This window comes from Numenius arquata, chromosome 8, assembly GCF_964106895.1.
Source record: "Numenius arquata chromosome 8, bNumArq3.hap1.1, whole genome shotgun sequence".
NCBI lineage: Eukaryota > Metazoa > Chordata > Aves > Charadriiformes > Scolopacidae > Numenius > Numenius arquata.
This window is the reverse complement of record NC_133583.1, coordinates 45,701,788-45,720,151: the sequence shown is the minus strand read 5'-3', so window position 1 is coordinate 45,720,151 and position 18,364 is coordinate 45,701,788. Positions and strand designations below refer to the sequence as shown.

At 38.6% G+C, this 18,364-nt stretch overlaps 1 protein-coding gene across 1 annotated transcript in view; it reads right to left on the bottom strand.

Annotated features, from left to right (window-relative positions):
- COL24A1 (collagen type XXIV alpha 1 chain) overlaps positions 1 to 18,364 on the bottom strand; it is a 145,892-nt gene that overhangs the window by 114,728 nt on the left and 12,800 nt on the right. Inside the window, exons 4-7 of the mRNA XM_074151798.1 lie at positions 14,127 to 14,180; positions 10,807 to 10,860; positions 6,594 to 6,647; positions 4,474 to 4,527 (exon numbers count right to left, since the gene is read on the bottom strand). Coding sequence (XP_074007899.1) covers positions 4,474 to 4,527; positions 6,594 to 6,647; positions 10,807 to 10,860; positions 14,127 to 14,180 — 216 coding nt within the window. The remainder of the gene's footprint in view (positions 1 to 4,473; positions 4,528 to 6,593; positions 6,648 to 10,806; positions 10,861 to 14,126; positions 14,181 to 18,364) is intronic.

Here is an 18,364-nt window from a genome sequence, read left to right as displayed (position 1 = left end):
TGGTCTGCGTGAGAGAAAAATCTTTACTGCCAACTAATATAACTCAGAAAAGACTTCACAGCAAGTTTAAGTGTCTGGCTTCTACCATATGCCTAGCACAGTGGGACCCAAACTGAGTGAAGTCTGTATGTAGCAAAATGTAGATGTTAAATCATATCAGCAAGGACTCTTCAAGACAAGTCTTTCCATTTTACTACTGCCCATTGTGTTTTATTAAAATTTCGATGCATTTGTTATTAAAATATATCTGGCACAACACCGGCAACTTTGCTAGAAAGCCAAGAAGTTTCTGTAACCTCTGAAAATCAGCAGGTGAACTGTTATACCTAATGATACAACCATCTGCTACAGAGAGATAATAGTGTTTTAAAAGTGCCAGGAAAAAGACTTCTGGGCATGGGGTAAGTGTATAAACAGTATTTCCATGCACTGTCACATAAGCCTTTGCAATGCTTACTTATTAGCTCCATGTTGTCACTACACAGCATCCAGTTTTCAAAAACTTCTTCATCAGCAAATGGTTGTTTGGGGTTTTTTTTTCCTTCCTAGCTCCATTCTGTCTTGTTTGCTGATGTTTATTAACACAACTAAGGTTTCACCTAGCATCTCTTATCCTGAATATCCTAAGGAATACAAAAATCACTTAAAAAAAGCACACATACAGAAGATTGACCTTTTCTCCATCTAATTCAGTAGAGGAATTTCTCTTACAGAGTTTTGTTTCCTCCTGCTCAAGGAAAATAGCACTCTCTAAGAGAAGCAGCGGGAGACACCTGGTAGCATAATGTTGACATCAGTACAGGTACTGTTTTGAAATTTATCTATCTGCCTTACTCTTTATAGGATGCAAACGTAAAACAAAAGGAAACACAGAGTCATTCTCAGGTTGCAGCCAAGTTTCTTCCTTCAACATGTATTGGCATATTATATTTTAGTATGTGAATTTTATCAGTAGTTTATAGATCCAGATTCCTGTGATTTACCATTATGTACATAATAGATAGGGAATAAAGCTAGCCCAAAAATTGTAGCCAATCTTTTTAAAAATCTTTTCCAATGTCATTACAAAGTACCTGCAACCACGAAGGCACTGCAGTCATTCCAATGTACTGGCAAGATCCCAGGCAAGTTAATGCCGAGGAGTAATGTCCTTTGGCTCACAGTCTACTCTCCCATACTCTGGCTAGCAGAGGCAAGTACTTGCCTCTCTGTACAGGCCCTTTTTGGGGAGAGGGGGAAGTAGAGGGCTTCCGCTCTGTGAGGTCTCTGGAGTGACTTAAGGGAAGTTTTGAGGGCTGATTTAAAGATGGTCCTGTCAAGGCAGCTCCAAACGTGAGATTGTGCAACTGCTCTGGAAACAGCACTCTTCTCAAACTAACCCTCATCTCCTGCCATTGCTTCTGTGCTTCAAACGACCTCTAAACACTTCACAAACATGCAATTTTCTGTTCTTACACTAGAACAAATTTGGAGCCCTACTCCGAGAAAAACTTGGTTTTTTCTAGTGTGTGTTACAGGCATGAGAAATATGTCATATTTTATATGCAACCACAAGGACGCATACTCCGACACATGTAATGAAAAATAAAGTCAATCACAATAATCTGTTCCCAGAGTCCTGATTATTAACATACGTTTGTTTTACTATCTCACTAAATAACTGTAGACTCTGAGCTTTATAAAAAGAAACATATCGTTTTATAGTGCTAATCCAAAACAGTAGTTTACTAGTGCTGTTCTATCGCACTGAAGGCTTCAAAATCTTTTCTTTTGGGGGGAGGTAAAATAAAATTTTCCAAGAAAGTCTCCTAACATGATCTCAGATATTCAGAAAAATAGAACCAAAAGCACATTGAATATGGCTTCTCAAAGTCTCCCTTGCCAAAAAAAGGTGAAAATAATATGTACACTTGCCTCAAACTTCCACAACACGTGTTTTTGCATAAGCACCAAATAACATTGCACAGGAAGTTCAGAACCAGGCAAATTCTGATTAGAAAAATTGTTAAAATGCAGTTTCCTCCATAGCCACCCTGAAGTGGGGCAATCATGCCCAATGGATGGGCAGTAGTCATTGCAGCTCACCCTCCACTTCAGCCACCGCTCCAGTTAATGGGAAATGGATGATGAATTCCATGAAGAAAAAAACCTCAAATTTCTAGATCGTTCAGGAAAACAAAACCGAAGTCAATATGACAAAAAGTAATTGCCATGAAACAAACACAGATTTGTATTACATGATTAAAAATATCTGGAAGGACATTAGAGATTTTATTCACTATCAAATAACTCACTGTTTAGAAACTACTCAGTTAACACAAGCTGACTGTCAAAATTGAATAGAATTTGGGACACCATTAACTCATATGTAGGATTTTATCTTCCTTTTTAGCTAGAAGAGAAAAAAATAGAGGAAATATGTTATTTATTCAATACTATAGCAATACCCCAGTTGTACTGGGGTACGAAACAAAAATGGAAGTACTTGATTTTTCTGCATTTTTTTCTTGCAGCAGGTTTACTTCACAGATACTTGTGCTCAGATTCCTTTGAAAATAATTTCTGAGATCACAATGAAATAACAGCGTGTTTACTTATTTATGTATATTGAAAAGCAGTAACTTTTAAAGATCAGTTATTCAAAACAAAAAATTGTGGGCTTGTCATTAAAAAAAACTAAGCATGAAATACTTTTAACTGTTTACAGGTGTAGTGCTGTTCAAAAGCTGGTATTCTTACAGTCTGGGTCAGGCAGAAGTTACCTTAAACATGGTTCTAGTTAGCGTCTGATGTGTGCAACATGGAAACAGAGAGTAAAATTTCCAATGATCAAGTGAGCACGATTCTCCACAGAGTCTCTAACCCCCAGATAAGGAGTGAATTCTTGTGGCAGGAAGAGAGCATGATGGCCATAAGATTTTAATTTCCTTGCCCCCAAATGTCAGTCTCATGATCCAGAACAAGTGACAGCTGCTTCCCATCTAAAAAGCTTTAAAACAAAAACTACTTTGTTTTAAGAGCAAAACTACAAACCTGATAAAATAAGAAAGCACAATACTTGGGTCACCTTGAGATTCCCCAAGATCAGCGGTGACAAAAGCTATCGGTGTCCAGGCTTGTAGGTTAACTCTCAACAGAGGAAATACAAATTCTTGTCACAGCTCTACGTTTTCTGAGTTCATAGAACTGTGGGCCACACGTTTGGCAAAATGCGTTTCCACACTTCCGGTGCTAATTCAGCAATAGCTTCCTTTACTAGTCACATTTTTACTATGTTTTGGTCAATTCTAGAAATTAATGACTAGACTTTTTAAAAGAAATGTAAAATGATTGTTATACAGTTTAAGATCAAGACAATGTTGTATGAAGCCATCTTAAAACATAATACTGAATATAAATTTTATTACAATGCCATTTTTCTTCAGTTTCAACAGCAGGCAAGCATTTAATTAATAGTCTTTCTCTACATGTCAAAAATAAAGGCGAAAAATACCAGGGCCTATCTTTCTAACAATTCGTTCCATCCTTTTGATGGACACTTCATAGCTGCCTTTAGTGTTACATACTTCTTCAAAATTCTGCTGTGATATCTGTTCTCCATGTTTTTCTATTACACTTGCAACACCAAACTATCTTCTGCAAAGACAGCATTTAATAGTACTTTCCCCCCAGCTTTCTCACTGATTTTTGCCACCTCACCAGTTTGTGAGCATCTGACTAATCAGAGCAGCCTACTGGGCTTGTGTCAGGTGACCTCTACTTCCACATAAAATATGTTCACTCCCGCAGTCTTCTGCACTCATTTTCTTAAGGTTGTCTCATTTCCTCTGTTGACATCCTTCATGTTCCCTTCCCAAAACTACCTGTTTGCCTTATGCTTTCCCATATACATAGGACAGCCATAATTTTGGATATATTTCTTAAATGCAGTGTGTCACACCTGACATTTCTCACATTAAAAAATATTGTGTTATGTAGCATCCAAAATTGGAACTTATTCCACCTGAGTTCTATTTTAGCAATTCTGGCACACATTTGGAAATAAAAAATTAATTCAGTGCAGAAATACTGAGCACGTGATCCCATCAAGCTTTTTCTATACTACAAAATATGCAATATAGAAAAAGAAGTGGGAAAAAACCTGAAAATTGAATACAATTGATTTAAAAATGGCTGTATCACACAGGCAAGCCTATATTCCCTAGTATCTATTCTGTTCAAGCAGGGGTACACCATGCCTTTTGAAGAACACCAACCTAAGAAGCTGTGATTTACATTCTGTTGCGATGATCTCAATTTAGTTTCAAGGGAAGGTTTTGCACTGTTGGCCCTGGAGCCTGACACAGTAGACAGTTACAGTACCAACAGCAAGCCTAAAGCCCTTCTCTATTGCCTCTTGACCACCAGACATCCACCTGACAGACACTGATTTGGGCCAGGGAGGGCTACATGAAAATGGAAACAGAATCTTACCTTCTGGCCTTTGACCCCAGGTGGGCCTGGAAAGCCTATGGGTCCTGGATCACCCTGTACAACAAAAACATCCAGAATCACTTTGTTTCACTTGTACGTGACGTAGGCCTATAAACATGTAGGAATTCATATCTTCTCTGCATTCTTGGACATTTGGTATGAAGAAGTAGCTAATGTTGTTTTAACAGGCATAGATTATTTTTCTTTTAGAGGAAGAAAATTGAAAAGGTACCAGTTCCTCAATTGCAACCACCTGGTGTAGCGTGCACGCTACTGCACCATACAACATGGCCAAATCATGGCTGGAACACTTAGTTCACAACCTCACAACATTTAATTTCAGTTAACATAAATGAGAGTGAAGAAGCTATACAATTCTCGAGGTAATCCTTGCCTCAGAAGTGAGCGGTTTCACCTCAAATTAATATATATATTTAACTATTACTGTTTATTGTTTCTGTTACTGTTATGCCAACAAACCTCAAGTAGGATCAGAACATCGTTATGGTATGTGCTGCATAAAACGTAGCTTAAATCTAATCTGTGTAAAAGACAACATGAAAGATGCACATAGACAAAGGTGTTATGGTGGCATATTGCTATTCTCATTAAAGTTCTTTAAAATTTGCAACTACATGATGGTATATGTGTATGAGAATTAGAGCATCTCCAATGCTCGGAAGATGGAAAAAGATACTTTTTTTTTTTTTTTTTGATGGTTGCAGATGGGGAGAGGAGGGAAAGTTGTTTCAATTCTTTTTTCCTTCCTCAGGACAAGTCAAGGAACAGATCCTGGAAGTGAGTTAGCATCAAAGGAAATCCAAGTCCATTACTTAGGGTGAAAAATTAAGGCACCAAAATAGTGATAACTATAAAAATGCCTATCAATCCCTTATTTTTGTGTTATAGATGCAGTCTACATCTATTTAGGTGTAGGTCATACATATACATGGGTGGGCTTCAGACTGTTCTGTGGCAGCTTGGACTCATGCCAAAGAATATACCTTGAGCTTCAGGTAGACACGAATAGCTCACAACATTATGATTAGATTGCCAAAAGCTGTTTAGATTAAAATAATGTTGCTATTTCTACAAAAGCTGCACTTCAATTTCTTATCATTGCATCAACAGACACACTTCAGAATTTTTCTCAGGAGCCCATTAACATTGAAAATATATATGTGTGAATTTTAGGGTTTGACAGAACGTACATTAAAAAATATATTATTTTATGTACACATCAGCAGCTAGTAAACAGTAGTTGTTTGCTTATGCTTACTTCATTACAGAGAGTGGTCCTGGACTCCTACAGTGTTTTCTACTTAGCACAAATGTTCCACAATTGAACTACTAGCAAATGCTCTTAATAAAACAGTATAAACACAAGATATTCTAAAAGATACAGCGTAGGCTAACACATTAGAATGCAAACATGCAGTTATATTTTTAGTATTATCACATTGATTTTAAAGTTTCATACATTGTCACTAGATTTGTAAGCTAAGAATCAAATAATCACAAACCTTCAAGCCCATAATTTCTATGAAGAACCACTTTAAATATTTTCACTCCAATATTTTAGGCAGAGAGAGCAACCACTAGTTTAAGCTGAAGCAGCTTAGGAGGAACTAGCAGAAAAAGCCTCTGAGGTGAAAGGACAAATCTTAACATCAAGTGTCTGTTAAAAAAAAAGTGGTTAAATACAACATGACATGCAATAATGTTTGCACTTCTCATCACCACATTTTGTCTGTCTTACACAACTTTCTGGACTAATGCAAACTACTAAAGAAAAATGGAAACTGTACTTCATTGCATCAATGTGAACAGAATTCAATTTCATTGGTCTAAAAGTACTTCCCTTTTAATTTTTTTTAAATTTTATTTTTATAAATTAAACATATGTTTTAAGTTTCAGCTTTGAATATAATTTTTTATTTGTCTTTGGTTCATTACACCACCTATGTTTGCACTGGTCCGTTTCATATAATTGTCTAAATACACCAGCATCACAGTAAATACAAAGCATTGTGCTGTTATAACTTGTTGGAATATTAAAAAAGACTTCAACAAAAGAATGAGACAGACAAAACATTTGTCTATAATTAAGAAAATATTACCTTTTCTCCACGTTTTGCCTGTCCTGGAGAGAATCCTGGGTCTCCTTTAGGGCCCTGTCACAGAGAAATTAAGGTCATTAATATCATTAGGGAAGAGAGGTTTTAGTAATATATGTGAAAACAAATATTTTCAACTGTAAGAGCAAGTGAAGGGGGAATGTTCATGTAAAATGCACTTGTTATTACAGATTTTTTTTCCCTCATAACTTTTCCAGTAAAGATCTACAACAAAATAGGGAAGTATGAGTTCACATCGAAATGAGATTTACATTTTCCAAATTTCATAATGTCACAAAAACTTCTGATAAGCATATTTTATTGGTAAATCAAAGCAGGATTACAGCAGACACCCCAGCTGAAATGCTCTTCCCACGTCTCCACCACTTCAGGACACCACCTATTCCCCAAACGCTGTGCAAGATTATTGGGCTATATTCGTGTCCTGATTACAATCTTGTCCAGGCTTCCTCATGCTCAGTACCTGCCCCACGCAGCACAGACATCGTGGCTGGGAAAGACAGGGCTGTAAACGTGCAGCAAAGGCCTCCGTTTAATTACAAATTACTTCCTAGCAGATGAGATAGGAAGTATCATTCATTGTTCTTGGCCAGGAATTACTGTCCACATCCAAGACTAGGCCGCAGAGAGGGGAAGGACACTACCACACCAATTTCTTCTCTTTCAAACCTCTGCTGCCCGAGCCCGCTGCCACACAACATGCTGCAGAGGCCTGGGGCCTGCCATGGGCCTGGAGCCCAGGGCTGCTCAGGACCTGCCAGGCCCGGCAGCCGGCCCTGCAGGGACATCAGCCACAGACAGCTCTGCCACCACAGACCCATGCCCCTCAGAGTCAAATTCACTGCCCTTAAATCACGAGTCACCGGCAAATGGCACCTCTGGAGACAGCCCCCAGTGAACTGCTTCACCTCAACCGAGCAGTCCCCTGGAGAGTTCCCAGAGCCATACCCTGGAACCAAATTCATGCACTAATAACTGAAAATGCAGTGACTGAGGAGGAAGCGGGGAACGCCTTGGTCTAATTCATACTAAAAACTGCATGCAAAAGGCACTGTAAAATTTCATTGACCTGTTCATATAAATCACAGAACCATAGAATGGTTAGAGTTGGAAGGGACCTTAAAGATCGTCAAGTTCCAACCCCCCTGCCATGGGCAGGGACACCTCCCACTAGAGCAGGTTCCTCAAAGCCCCATCCAGCCTGGCCTTGAACAATTCCAGGGATGGGGCATCCACAACTTCTCCGGGCAACCTGTTCCAGTGCCTCATCACCCTCACAGTGAAAAAATTCTTCCTGATATCTAGTCTAAATCTACCCTCTTCTAGTTTGAAGTCATTACCCGTTGTCCTATCACTACACCTCCTTGTAAAAAGTCCCTCTCCAGCTTTTCTGTAGGCCCCCTTTAAGTACTGGAAGGCTACTATAAGGTCTCCCACAGTGCTCTTGATTTCAAAGTCGTAGAGTAACACTGGGTGTTACTCAGAAGCACCAAGATCTACTCTGCTCACTCAAAAATACCTTTTATGTAGCCAGGGAGATAAATGTTAGTATTAAAGTTATCCCACAGCAACACTAGATTAGAAATGATACGTGCCCTTCATGAAAGTCATCTAGTGAGTCCGCATCCTCTTCCTCCCGCCCCATCACAAAGGCAGGATCAAGGTCCCAAGTCACTGCCAGGACCCAAGCCCTCCAAAGCAAAGTCAGGTTGGACAGGGTGTTGAGCAACCTGATCTAATGAAAGATGCCCCTGCCCATGGCAGTGGGGCTGGACTAGATCATCCTTTAAGGTCCTTTCCAACCCAAGCTATTCCAGGATTCTAAATTTGAAAAAACAGCTGTTCAGGCATTGCCTGCACAATCCTCATCTCAGAGAAAACACTGGATGCTCAGAGGGATGTATGTGACAAACAGCACGAGGCTTCCTGAAGGCCAGCCATTTTAGAACTGTAACATACAGGGCTTTCACATGAAATGCTGCAGGGCTGGACCCTCCTCTTGTGAATGGTAGTGCCAATCAGGGTTATCCTTCCCTCTGCAGTTAACATTTGTACAAGCAAGGTCACTTGAGAAGCTAAGTCACTTGAGAAGCTTTGTTGAACACAAAATAAAACCTGGAAATATGGCAAAATGAATCTGTTGTGTTAAATTGATGTGTCAGGTCAGCAAGAACACAGCTCTTTAGCATGCCATGAGTTACCCAAGTATTTTCCATCTGATTTACTTTTTGGAAGGTAGTTATATTCCTTGGACAACTCTAATTTGTCTTCTGCCTCCATTTTCCAATGCAGGCATATTAAACTAGGAGTTGTAAAAAAATTGTGATCATCTCTTGGCTAGTTAAAACACAGGCCTTCTGATAACTTACCCGTTGCCTTTCCTTTCCCTTATAAGCACAATTAATTCCTCATTATTTTTAATCTAAAACTCAAACAACCATTGTTATGCATGACCTTTAATTGTGAATTAACACATCACCACAGGTAAAGATGTGAAGATAAAATAAAGCACTTTATTTAACCTATATAACTTTCCAGAGTAGTTAGAACAGTGCCAGAAGCCACAAACTAGATTTTCTTAACTAATCCATTTTTCAGAGCACCAGGAATACAGCCAAACTTCATGAATGCTTTTAAATTACTTTAAAAACACCCACCAACTGTTTATCAGGAATTAAATGCCGAGGACATCGGTTACCAGTTGGAACTGCTAGCACATGCTCAGGGTTGGATACTATACTGTAAGGGTATTAGCTAATGTTGTTCCATGCCTCAAAAGCAAGTGGATGGTTCAGCACAGGAGGGAAAAATCCATGCATCTCAAAGGCAGAATAAAATTCTGCATTAATTTACTGTCAGAAAAATGTTACAACTTGTCTGCGATGTTTTAAGATCAAACAAAACGGTCTTTTATTTCAGCTTACAGAGTCAGTGTGGGTCAACTGGATCTTCAAAGTCAACCGTTGGTGAGCACCTGGCTAATTTTTATTTAAAGAAAAGTGTTACAGAGAATGTTTGTATTGAAAGGATAATTTATAATCTAACACAAATTAAAGAGATCATTAAGCACCTAGTAATATATACATATGTATTTTATTTATATAAAATATATATAGGTACACGCACACACATACAATTCCTTCTAGTCCTATAATCATGGCAATAGTAACAGAACTGATCAGAAATATGATCCAGTGGAAGGGGAAAATACATTCTAAAACAAATCCTAGGAGAAATTGTTTACAATTATTTTCTTAGCGATGTATTCTATTATACAGCCAGCATAAAGACGGTAAAAATTAATTATGAATCTCTAAGTTTAACTGTTCCTGTAGAACTAGATAATAACAAAAGCACACACACAAAAATTTGAGTCACTTGGTTTTACAGTGTTTGACACCGAAAGCTTTATTAAATTTCTTTTTATGTCCTCAAGCAGTTTTTAACACCTGTCATGACAGGTCAGATTCCTGCCATTTGGAATCGTACTAAAACAAATCATGGTTGCTGCTGTTTTTTTCCTAACATATCTATCAAATTGTTCAAACTAAATATGAGTTGAAGGCATTCTGCAACTGCACAAATCTGTCAAATCCATTTAAAGGGTCTACGTTATGCAAGTTTGAAAGGTTTAATTTGAGCTTCCAGTCTAGTATATTGTCTTTGGTTTTAAATATCACATCCATAAATCTTCAAAAAATTATTCTAGCATATTAATCAAGTGATGTCTGAAATATTAGAATATTTAAATATCAAAGGTTGGGCATTGACTAAAAAAAGAGAAATTTATAGAGAATGACAGTCAATTTCTCTTCCTTTTTTTATTTTATTTTCTAAGCAAGGCAAAAGGTTACAGCAATTAAATATTTATTCTTACTTAAATTCCAGTTTATCAAAGAAGCTGAGCTGATTTACAGAAACTCTTTTGGGAAGTACAGACTACTTGCATGGATAACAGTTTCCAAGTCATCATTCTGCACACACAGGGTTTTTTTCCCCCTGAATAAACTGCTATTTTGTTTTGATTTGAAGTTAAATTTGATTGATTACATTTAATTAAAATATGTTTATAGTAACAGTCTCCATCTGTAAACCAAAGAAGGCCAATTGCTTCTATTATAGGGAACAGTTCTGTGTCTTCCAAGAAGTCATTAAGAAGTTCATGCATTTACATGGCAACATGAAATTAACTCACCTTTGGACCTGGCAGTCCTGGCAAACCTGGATTACCATGTGGTCCTGGAATACCCTGTAAAAACACAAACAAACAAACAACACCCCCCACACACAAAAAAGGAGTGGGATTATTCAGTACTCCACTGAACAAGTGTGTACAGCTTGCAGAGAATCATTTTACTGCATCATTGTTGCTTTTAGAAGCACTGGTTGAGATTTTCAAAGGAGTCTCTAGAAATAAAACATGCACATCTTCCTAAAAAATGAAAAGTCGAGTACTTCCCTTTTTTTTAAAAATCTCAGTTTTTATTGCCTTCTCAAGTAATTCTTAACAGGTATTTGGCACACAGTCACTGCAACGTTGCTCTCCAGCTACAAAACTTGGAGGCAAGAGATAAAAACCAGAAAAAAAAAAATCACATTCTGAGGTACCCAGCTATACACTGGAAAGAGAAGGAAGTGGATCAGTTCTCACAGACTTGAAAGATGACTTAAAGAAAAGTATTCTACCTTCTCTAAATACATCACAGACAAAAACCCTTCATCAACCTGATTCTCCCAGAGCCAGTGTAGAAAATGGGCTTGTTACTAAAGGACTTGGACTTAAACCATTCCAGGAACAGAATAGGCTATCAGGGCTATCTACGCATTCCAGGATAAGAGTCTGTTCCTGCAATACACTCTGCAATGCTCACTCCTTGACAAACTGCACATTAGGGAAAATATTTGTTGCAGTAGCTGTCAGCAGCTATTCATCTTCCACACACTGAAGGACCTATCCCAGGTAAGTCGGCAACAAAGCTTTTGTTGAATTCACTAAGGTCAAAATTCCACCCAAACAATTAATCCAAATACCAAAAATAATAAGAATCCTTTTCAGCTGCAGTAACACTGTAAAGCTGTATCTGTTAAGTGCTCCCTCTCACTAATGACAATGTTGACATAACTCCACAGAATTGCTAATCCTATGTGCTGTTTGAGAGATTAATTTCCACGCTGGTAATTTTGGAGGCACTCTCTGGGATTTAGGAAAAAGGAAACAAATAGAAAGTGCCAACATAAACTGCAGTGCTGAAGTGGCCCCAAGCTTTTGCTGCTTGCAATGTTATTATCTTGGGGCATAGTACTGCAACACAGAGGTGCAAAACTATCCTCATGAAATGAGAGGCATCAGGGGAATTTCATCTCATCACTGACTAATTCTGAAATTGCTGAAATTTCATTATTGAGAAACTCGGAACAAACCAAGGCACTTAGAAAACATTAACTATCAGATGTGGACTGCTCTACCATAGAATGACAGAGATCAAAATCAGTTTTTAGTGGAAATCTCTAGCCATTAATCAGGCATTGATACCCTGCCCAAAGTGTCCAACCCACGTGAATCTTTGTCAGGATCAGGTCTGGGCAGCCGAGAGACCCTGAAGAAGGCCCAAGCAATGTGGCTCTGCACTCTGCTGCTTCCCTTCGACACCCCGAGTCATATTTCAGCACCACAAGTGGCAGCTCACATGAGAAAGACAGAAGTCACAGGGCAGACTGGTAAATATGGACATGAACTTTGCATCAATAAGGTTTTACGTGCTTTTTTGGCTAAAAAACCTCCTCTATCATACCGTGTATCTTCACTAGGTGTACTTGCTTGAATTTATCAGTGTTATACAAACTAAATAGCACTGACATTTCAAAAACATTTGCTTCTTTGATCAAATAGTTTTATAGACTTTCTTGCCCCATATAAATATGTTTTTTAAACTCAGAACTACTGGTAAATGTTCCTTTTGGTCATTTCCATGCTTTTCCAGCCACCCTACTGTAAGCTGTCTCTTCAGATTGGAAAGCATGTCCTATTCAATAATTAATCCAGAAAACTGACACGATAGAGCACTATGCTCTTAAGTACTCTATACCTGTAAAAACAGATCTACAGAAAAAAAAAACCCAAGCAAACAACAACCAAGCAAGACAGATCTCACCAACAGGCACAGCTTTACACACATGGGCAGCCTTCTCTAAACCAAGGACAACTTCCCCATTGTGAGGATCTGCTTGGGTACGTGGGATCCTGCCTCTGATGCCAGATATATCCTTGACAGAGACACTATGCAACACAAAAAGCTGAGTTGTAAAGAGTTGTCAGCTCTTATGTAGAAGGATAATCTGAAAAAAGGATCCAAGAAGCCAGGAAGATATAGATTTGAAGGAATGCTTTATATTTTAAATTTTTAAATGTCTTGTCTACTTCTTTGCCTCTAACTTCTCTAAAGCATCAGTTTGGTTTTCGGCCCCTTTGACCAGTGTACTTTCCTACCCAGTCAGACCAAGTTTTGAAAACCAGCAAATCACAGGATGTTGAACACACTATTGAGCAGCAGCTTGTTTAAACGTTCCTCAAAGGCTGAGTCAAAACTCCTCCCACGGATCTGCTGAGCCTTCATATGAACTACTCCCTTATCTCCCATTTGCGATTTGCCTAGATGAGTGCACACCAGCCATAAACACTCACGTTCCCAAATACCATGGCCAGAAACCATCTACACAACAAATCCTCACCTGTTCCCTCCAGCTGCCCTTCCCCTAAAACCCCCCCAAATCAACCACGACCTCAGGGACTCCTCAGGAATATTTTTTTTAATACAATTATGTAAACACAGATTTACCCTCTTTTGCCCCATCAGCTGCTCCTTGCAGTGACACAGGCTTCTCCCATGTGGCCTTGGCAGCTGGGGTGCGGGTTGCTGCTCACTGCAGCAAAGCCTGTGCTCTGTCCCCACTCACGTTGGGGTGCGCCCAGTCGCACAAAAGAAATCAATGTTTGCTACTGTAGCTCATTTCTTGGGCAAATTACCCAGATATCTATCACCTCTTTTATCAAGCTGCTGTAACACAAGAGACTAAACCAGATTTTTGGGAGTGATTTTTCCCCCCCCTATGTCTTGCAGTGGTTAATTTTGTAACCACAGCCTGCTCCTCTGTGGCCCTGGCATGCACTGCTCACTCCCCCTCATTCCAAAAACAAATGAACATGACCTTACATTGCAGCAGATGGGAGCAGCATGGAAAAACTAAAAGTTAATATTGTGAGCAGCAAAAGCTAGGTACAAATGTAACAACACTCTGTGTACGCACCCATACACAGAATTAACTATGCTGGAGGCTCACAGCAGAAAAAAAAGGCCTGTTTGCTTTGCCTTACTCTAACCTATCTGCCAAATGCTAAGAATCATACACTTTCATAATCACCACGCATATGAATAAAGTTGAGAAAATGATGCAAACTCCAGTTTGATTATTAGTGACCTGGCTAGAGCTACAGAAGAACACAGCTGCTTTACTCACCCGTGGACCTCTCTTTCCTGATGGTCCAGGTAAACCTGGAGGACCTGGAGGACCCTGGTGATAGAAAATCAAAACAACTGAGACTAAAACCCAATACAAGGAAAGTATCACAAGTCTGAAAGACACCAGTTTTTCTAACTGATGACTTTCTGCTCATGCAGACCTTCTCAACGTGAAAACCAATTCCCAAACTACAAGCATATGTGTTTTTAATCTGGCTCCAAATAAGATTTCTGTTTAGAAAGTGTCTTATGTCAGAGGAATTGGAGCTAAAAATCTAGATAGTAACTTTTACTTAAGTGTATTTGTATTAAAGGAAGAAGAGATCAGTTCAAGGATTAGGAACAAGCAACTGCAGCGTATTTCAAAGCAAAGAACAGAGAATAATTAAGCCCTTTTAATAAGCATGCTGGCATGCCAAAAACGTTTTAGAGAAGTCAGGAGTAACTGCGAAAAAAAATGAGATACCACCTCACAGAAAAGACAGACATGAAATAGAACAAAATAAACATGTACAAATGATTGTTCAGTTTCCTGTTAAAAGCTTCTGATAAGAAACAGTAGCATGTTTGACCTTGTATATAATGAATACCATTCTCTCTAAAGAAAATGCAGATTTTTAAAAAATGCTAGTATATACCCAGGTGTATCTGTTGCAAAAATAAAGATTATTAGTCACTATAAGAATATTAGCCAGTATACCTCCCTTTATATATCTAGTTGCTTTGACCATAGAAACCATTCTTTTTCCGTATGTGATTGCTGTTCACATTCAAAACCCCAGGATCTACTTCGTTGTACTCAAATACGAATGAGAGCTCTAGACTAAAATCCGCACTAATTTATATTATATTTCATCTACCACACTTGAGTCCTAAAGAGGCATGGGCCATTCTTAAGGGTGAATTCAGCTCCTGTCCAGATGCCAGCAAGGCAAGTCTCAGCTTTAACAGAAACCGAGTCATAGAATCATAGAATGGTTAGAGTTGGAAGGGACCTTAAAGATCATTGAGTTCCAGCCCCCCTGCCATGGGCAGGGACACCTCCACTAGATCAGGTTGCTCAAAGCCCCATCCAGCCTGGCCTTAAACACTTCCAGGGATGGGGCATCCACAACTTCCCTGGGCAACCTGTTCCAGTGCCTCACCACCCTTACAGTAAAGAATTTCTTTTTGGTATCTAATCTAAATCTCCCCTCTTCCAATTTAAAACCGTTACCCCTTGTCCTGTCACTACACTTCCTGACAAAGAGTCCCTCTCCGGCTCTCCTGTAGGCTCCCTTCAGATATTGGTAGTCCTCCCACCATAAGGGAAGACAGGCATAAGAAAGTCAGTCCTCATGAAGGTCAGTTGATGATAGCAGGAAGAGACTCAACTTGTTCTTTCACCCAGGCTTTCTTGCCCTCCTGTCATCCAAATGACACAGAGAGCTCCCACCCTGCCACTGCTGAAGTAAGATGCTTTCTAATATCTCCTTTCAAATTGTAATTTGAGAGATGCACTTTTCTTAGAAAATTTTCTTAAAACTACAATGGGAAAAATATTATATTTTTAAAGTAAAATATTTGCAACTAGTGTGCATTCTTTTGCGATTTGTGGTACAAAGTTCTTCTAGATCCCTGTTTCAGACACTTTCTGCACTTTCTGCATTTCCTTAGAAGTACATTAATAGCCAATCCCCACCATTTTCCTAATAGAAATCTTAACGAGTGTTCTTAAGATCCCTGATCTTTGCTGATGATTTATGGAATGAGGGCAGTGAGAACATTTTTCCCTCTGTGATGTTTTTTTTTTTGTTTGTTTAAAAGTACTTGCTTCCTTTGGAAAACAAACAAACCCAACCCCCCCCACACCTTAACTTTGATTACACTAATTCATAAGTAATTATCTCTCTTCATCTAAAACAAAATCACAGAAAGAAAAACATCTAATCACAACCAAGCCCTCAGCAACCCCTAAAACAAGCAGTAAAATGTATTTTGAACTATGCAGTCACAGATGAATAGTGTTTTCCCAAGTCTTTCTAAAACAAAGTCAACAATTGTAGATTAAGTCTCTGGTCAACAATAATAAGCAATTAGCACCAGCAATCCAGGTGTTTGATTAAAGTATTAACAAGGACTCCGCTTAACAGAGTACATTACTCCTTAAACTCCAGCTCAGACTCCTCCCTGCAACTCAAGCAACATCTCTGCTGACAGCACTTAGTAGAGCACATGTAAGTCTTCCTGGAAACGCTGTTCCAACTAGTTGTAAGAGGTTATTCCACCCTATGTACTCCTTCAACTTGTGAAAGCAATACAACGTAAATCAGCATGACTGTTTTTATACTAGCTAGGAAGCTACTTATGCCTCTTAGGCATTCATGTAAGCCACAGAAGTCAACATCTGAGAGAGAGCCAATCTCTCTTAAACCAAGGAATTAGTCATTTGTTTGAACAGTTTTTCCTCCAACTGCTGGAAAGAGTAATTCAACAAACCTGAAGCAATTAAATGTGTTACTGTGGTTTTTTTGCATTTAACATTTTAACCACCACCAAAAAAAATAAAATACTTTGTGTAAATATTACTGATGCAAATTTAAAATTAATTTATTTAATAAGATTAGTTTGCTCAAAACAGATCATATGTACCTTATGAAAGGTACTACAACTTACTGTCCTGACGAATCATAAAAATTTCATTTAGCTATTGAAAGCAGAAGCTCAAGTTCCAAACACTCATGGCTTAATCCTGAAATAGCCCAAGCAGATGCTACTCTTCCACAAATTTTCACTACCTTTCAAATGGTCATTGGGATGAATGTAATAGTGAACTTTCACAGACATTTTCTAGGGTACTGAAGCTCTTCTATGGATGCAGGTGTTTTAAACTTGCCCTACACCAGAAGTAATAGGAAGCATTTCATTTATACATAACAAGCACCTGAGATTTCAGATGCATAGTGGTAAATTCTGCATTAAGTAGGTAAAACTTCTGCACAGGCATATGCTGATCCTGTTGCCGTCCAATATCTAAATTATATTCACTGAAGTCTCTCTTTAAAAGCCATTTGACTACATCCCAACCACTCAACCTCAGCTCACCTCAAGCACTTTTTTAAAAGACTAAATTAAAGAAACATATGAGTTTAATGCTTGATCCATCAAATACCTAAGGCAGGTAGTCCTTCAGCAAAACAAAAACCCCATGAGTATTTCTGCACATCATCACCAAAACACCTGAAATACAGCAGGAAAGTTAACAGAAACATCAGGCTCCAAACCTCTTCTAAAAAACTCTCCATGAAAGGAAATTCCACTTTTAACATTGCTAATATCATTTGTTCTATTGTGCAGGTATCACCCTGGTTAGCTATGTTTTCCTTAAGTCCCACCTAAAATTTCCTGCTCTGTCTTGCCATACTTTCTGTAAACAGATAAAAAAGTATATTTATGAACTCACCCTTTGCAGAACTGTAACATTTTTCCCTTTCGTTACTAAACCTTTGCACAGAATCATATTTTCTATAACTGCACCACCGTTAGTGCAACCTTCTGCAATCCTTCCAGTCTGTCTACATCCTTTTTAAAGCTCATCATCCACAACTGAGGACACTTCTCCGAACTGCAGCCTCAGCATACCCAAACTAGCAGAAAAATAGCCTGTCTCTGATACTTACCACTCCTGGTAAGGTATCAAGCATCACAGTGGTAAAATGCATTTATTCCCTAGTGGACTGTAACATGACTGTCATCCTCATCTGACTGCCTAAACAATCACTCCCCCACCCTCTATTTGTACTTTTAATTTCTGTTCTACTGCACTAAGTTTCATCCCATCGGTTTTAGACCATCCGGAATTCTGATTCTGTCACTCAGAATTCTTCTACCTACTCCTAGCATGCTTCATCTACCTTTTAAAAGCATATTACTTCATACAGATGATAATTATTGAGCAACAAAGATCCTACCAAACATGAATATCCACCTAGTTTTTCTTCTTGCTTATTTGCATTTCACTGGAAATGATAAAAAGAAAATGCACGCTTCTTTTTCCAAATGCCCTAGAGCAGGTAGTCACTTGTGTATGATTAACAGCTGTGGAAGTCTTTCTCTTTCTCTGTCAAGAATTCCTACAACAGCCAAAGTGATGTCATCAACATCAGAGGAATATATATATATATGGCTTTAGGTTATGGATTAAAGCCTTTCAATACTGTTGTGCAGAACATAGGGAAACTGCATCAGTTTCAGGAG